Below are 2,120 nucleotides of genomic sequence, written 5' to 3'. Positions count from 1 at the left end.
AAATGGACAGAAAAAGGAGATGTGGCATTGCAACAACTGAAAGATGCCTTACACCAGCTACCGGCTCTCGCCTGCCCATTACCAGGGGAAACACTACAGATGCATTTAGCAGCTTCCAAAGAAGCTATCTCCTCTGTGTTAGTGGTGGAGAGGGAAGGCAAGCCGGTCCCCATCCAATTTGTTAGTAGGGCTCTACAAGGACCATAGGTCAATTACCCGACCTTAGAGAAGCTGGTCCTCGCCCTGGTATACACTGTCAGACAGCTACGGAGGTATTTCAAAGCCCACAAGGTGGATGTTTTGACTAGTTACCTGATAAAGCAAGTGTTGCTAAGGCCGGAAAAGTCTGAACATGATATCCATTACCACCCCCGGACTAGCATCAAGGCCCAAGCCCTTGTAGACTTCCTGGTTGAAATCCCAAATACCATTAAGGGAGTGCCGACGACTATCTCTGCCGACCCACTAGAGCCTGAAGCCGGCAAAGAACTCTGGAAGCTATACACCGATGGCGCAGCAAGTAAGTAAATATCAAGCGCATGCCTGATCCTCTAAAGCCCCAACGGCGAAGAGATCACTTACACATTGTGATTCGACTTCCAAGTATCTAACAACGAGGCAGAGTACGAAGCACACCTGGCGGGTATTAGGCTGGCCAAAGAGGTTGGTGCAAAGCAACTAGCAGCTCTCAGTGATTCATTACTTATCACAAATCAGATAAATGGAACATACGAGGCTAAAGACCCAAGGATGCAGAAATACCTAGATGCAGTCCGTAGCCTAACCAACACATTCAAAAGTTTTTCAATAAACCAAATCTCCCGGGGAAAGAACGCAAGGGAGGATGCTCTCAGCAAGCTAGCCTCTACTTCTTATGATCACTTAACAAAGAAAGTTCTAGTTGAAGTACTCCCGGAGAGAAGTATTGATAACCAAAGGGTTAATACAGTATCGACTACTCCAAAATGGACAAAACCCTACATCTATTACTTACACCATGGCGTGCTCCCGGATAACCCAGAGGAGGCGAGAAAATTCAAGATCAGGGCGTCGCATTTTGTAATCAGAGACAACCAACTGTACCGAAGAGGGTATTTAAGCCCATGGATAAAGTGCATCTCTAAAACAGAGGGGCAGATGTTCCTAGAAGAAATTCATTCCGGAGGCGCGGCGGCTCATGAAGGCGCTCGAGCACTCACAGGCAAAATACTCCGCCTAGGAGTATATTGGCCAAACGTATACAACGACGCCGCAACCCTAACCAAGAAATGCAAAGAATGCCAGACATTCACTCCTTTCCAAAATCAACCGACCATGCCATTGACTAGCATTACCAGCCCCTGGCTTTTCCATAAATAGGGAATCGACATAGTGGGACCTTTCCCACCAGCGCCAGGGGGTGTGAAATTTTTGTTAGTAGTCGTGGATTATTTCACTAAATGGACAGAAGCAGAACCGCTGGCCACCGTCACTGGCAAGCAAATGAAAAAGTTCATGACCAAGAATATCTTGGCCCGTTTTAGCACCCCCAGAGTCCTCATAAGTGATAACGGCACGCAATTTGAAGGAAGTCCCTTCAAAGAGTGGTGAGAAGACAAGAGAATCCACCACCGATTCATGCCAGTAGCCCGCCCTCAGGACAACGAACAAACTGAGATATCAAACAAAACCATAGTCAATGGTTTGAAGAAATTGTTACTCAGATCAAAGTCCGCCTGGGTGGATGAGCTCCCGTCAATACCGGAGAAACGCCATTTAGTCTAACCTATGGGACGAAAGCAGTTCTCCCATTGGAAATAGTGGCCGACTCCCTGCAAACAGAGGACCCTTTAATTGGAAATAGTGGCCGGCTCCCACCAGCGCCATTGGAAATAGTGGTCGGCTCCCTGTGAAATCGTGAACATTTGGAAGATGTCCTTCCAGCCAATGGGAGAAGGAGGCAAAAGACGTGACGGAGGACCCTCCAATATGGGTCCGCCACGTCGCACCTCACGAGAGAATCTTCAACAGAATCAGTTGAGAGACACGCCTCTGAGACAGGTATAAAAGGATCCTTCTTCCTCACGAAGAAGGGAACGGAATTATCTCTTTTCTATAATCACTTACCATCTCTCTCAGAT

The 2,120-nt window shown here is 47.5% G+C and overlaps 1 protein-coding gene across 1 annotated transcript; it reads left to right on the top strand.

The window, feature by feature from the left end:
* The first annotated feature begins 508 nt into the window (after positions 1 to 508).
* On the top strand, positions 509 to 1,359 carry LOC145122014 (uncharacterized). Its single transcript, XM_079057693.1, has 2 exons — positions 509 to 520; positions 619 to 1,359. The coding sequence occupies exons 1-2, from the start codon at positions 509 to 511 to the stop codon at positions 1,357 to 1,359; spliced, it is 753 nt and encodes a 250-aa protein (XP_078913819.1).
* Positions 1,360 to 2,120: the final 761 nt, after the last annotated feature.

This window comes from Lactuca virosa, chromosome 6 (assembly GCF_052849685.1).
Source record: "Lactuca virosa cultivar CGN04683 chromosome 6, Lactuca_virosa_CGN04683_v6, whole genome shotgun sequence".
Lineage (NCBI taxonomy): Eukaryota > Viridiplantae > Streptophyta > Magnoliopsida > Asterales > Asteraceae > Lactuca > Lactuca virosa.
Note: the sequence above shows the minus strand (reverse complement) of the source record. Positions and strands in the feature narration are given on the sequence as shown.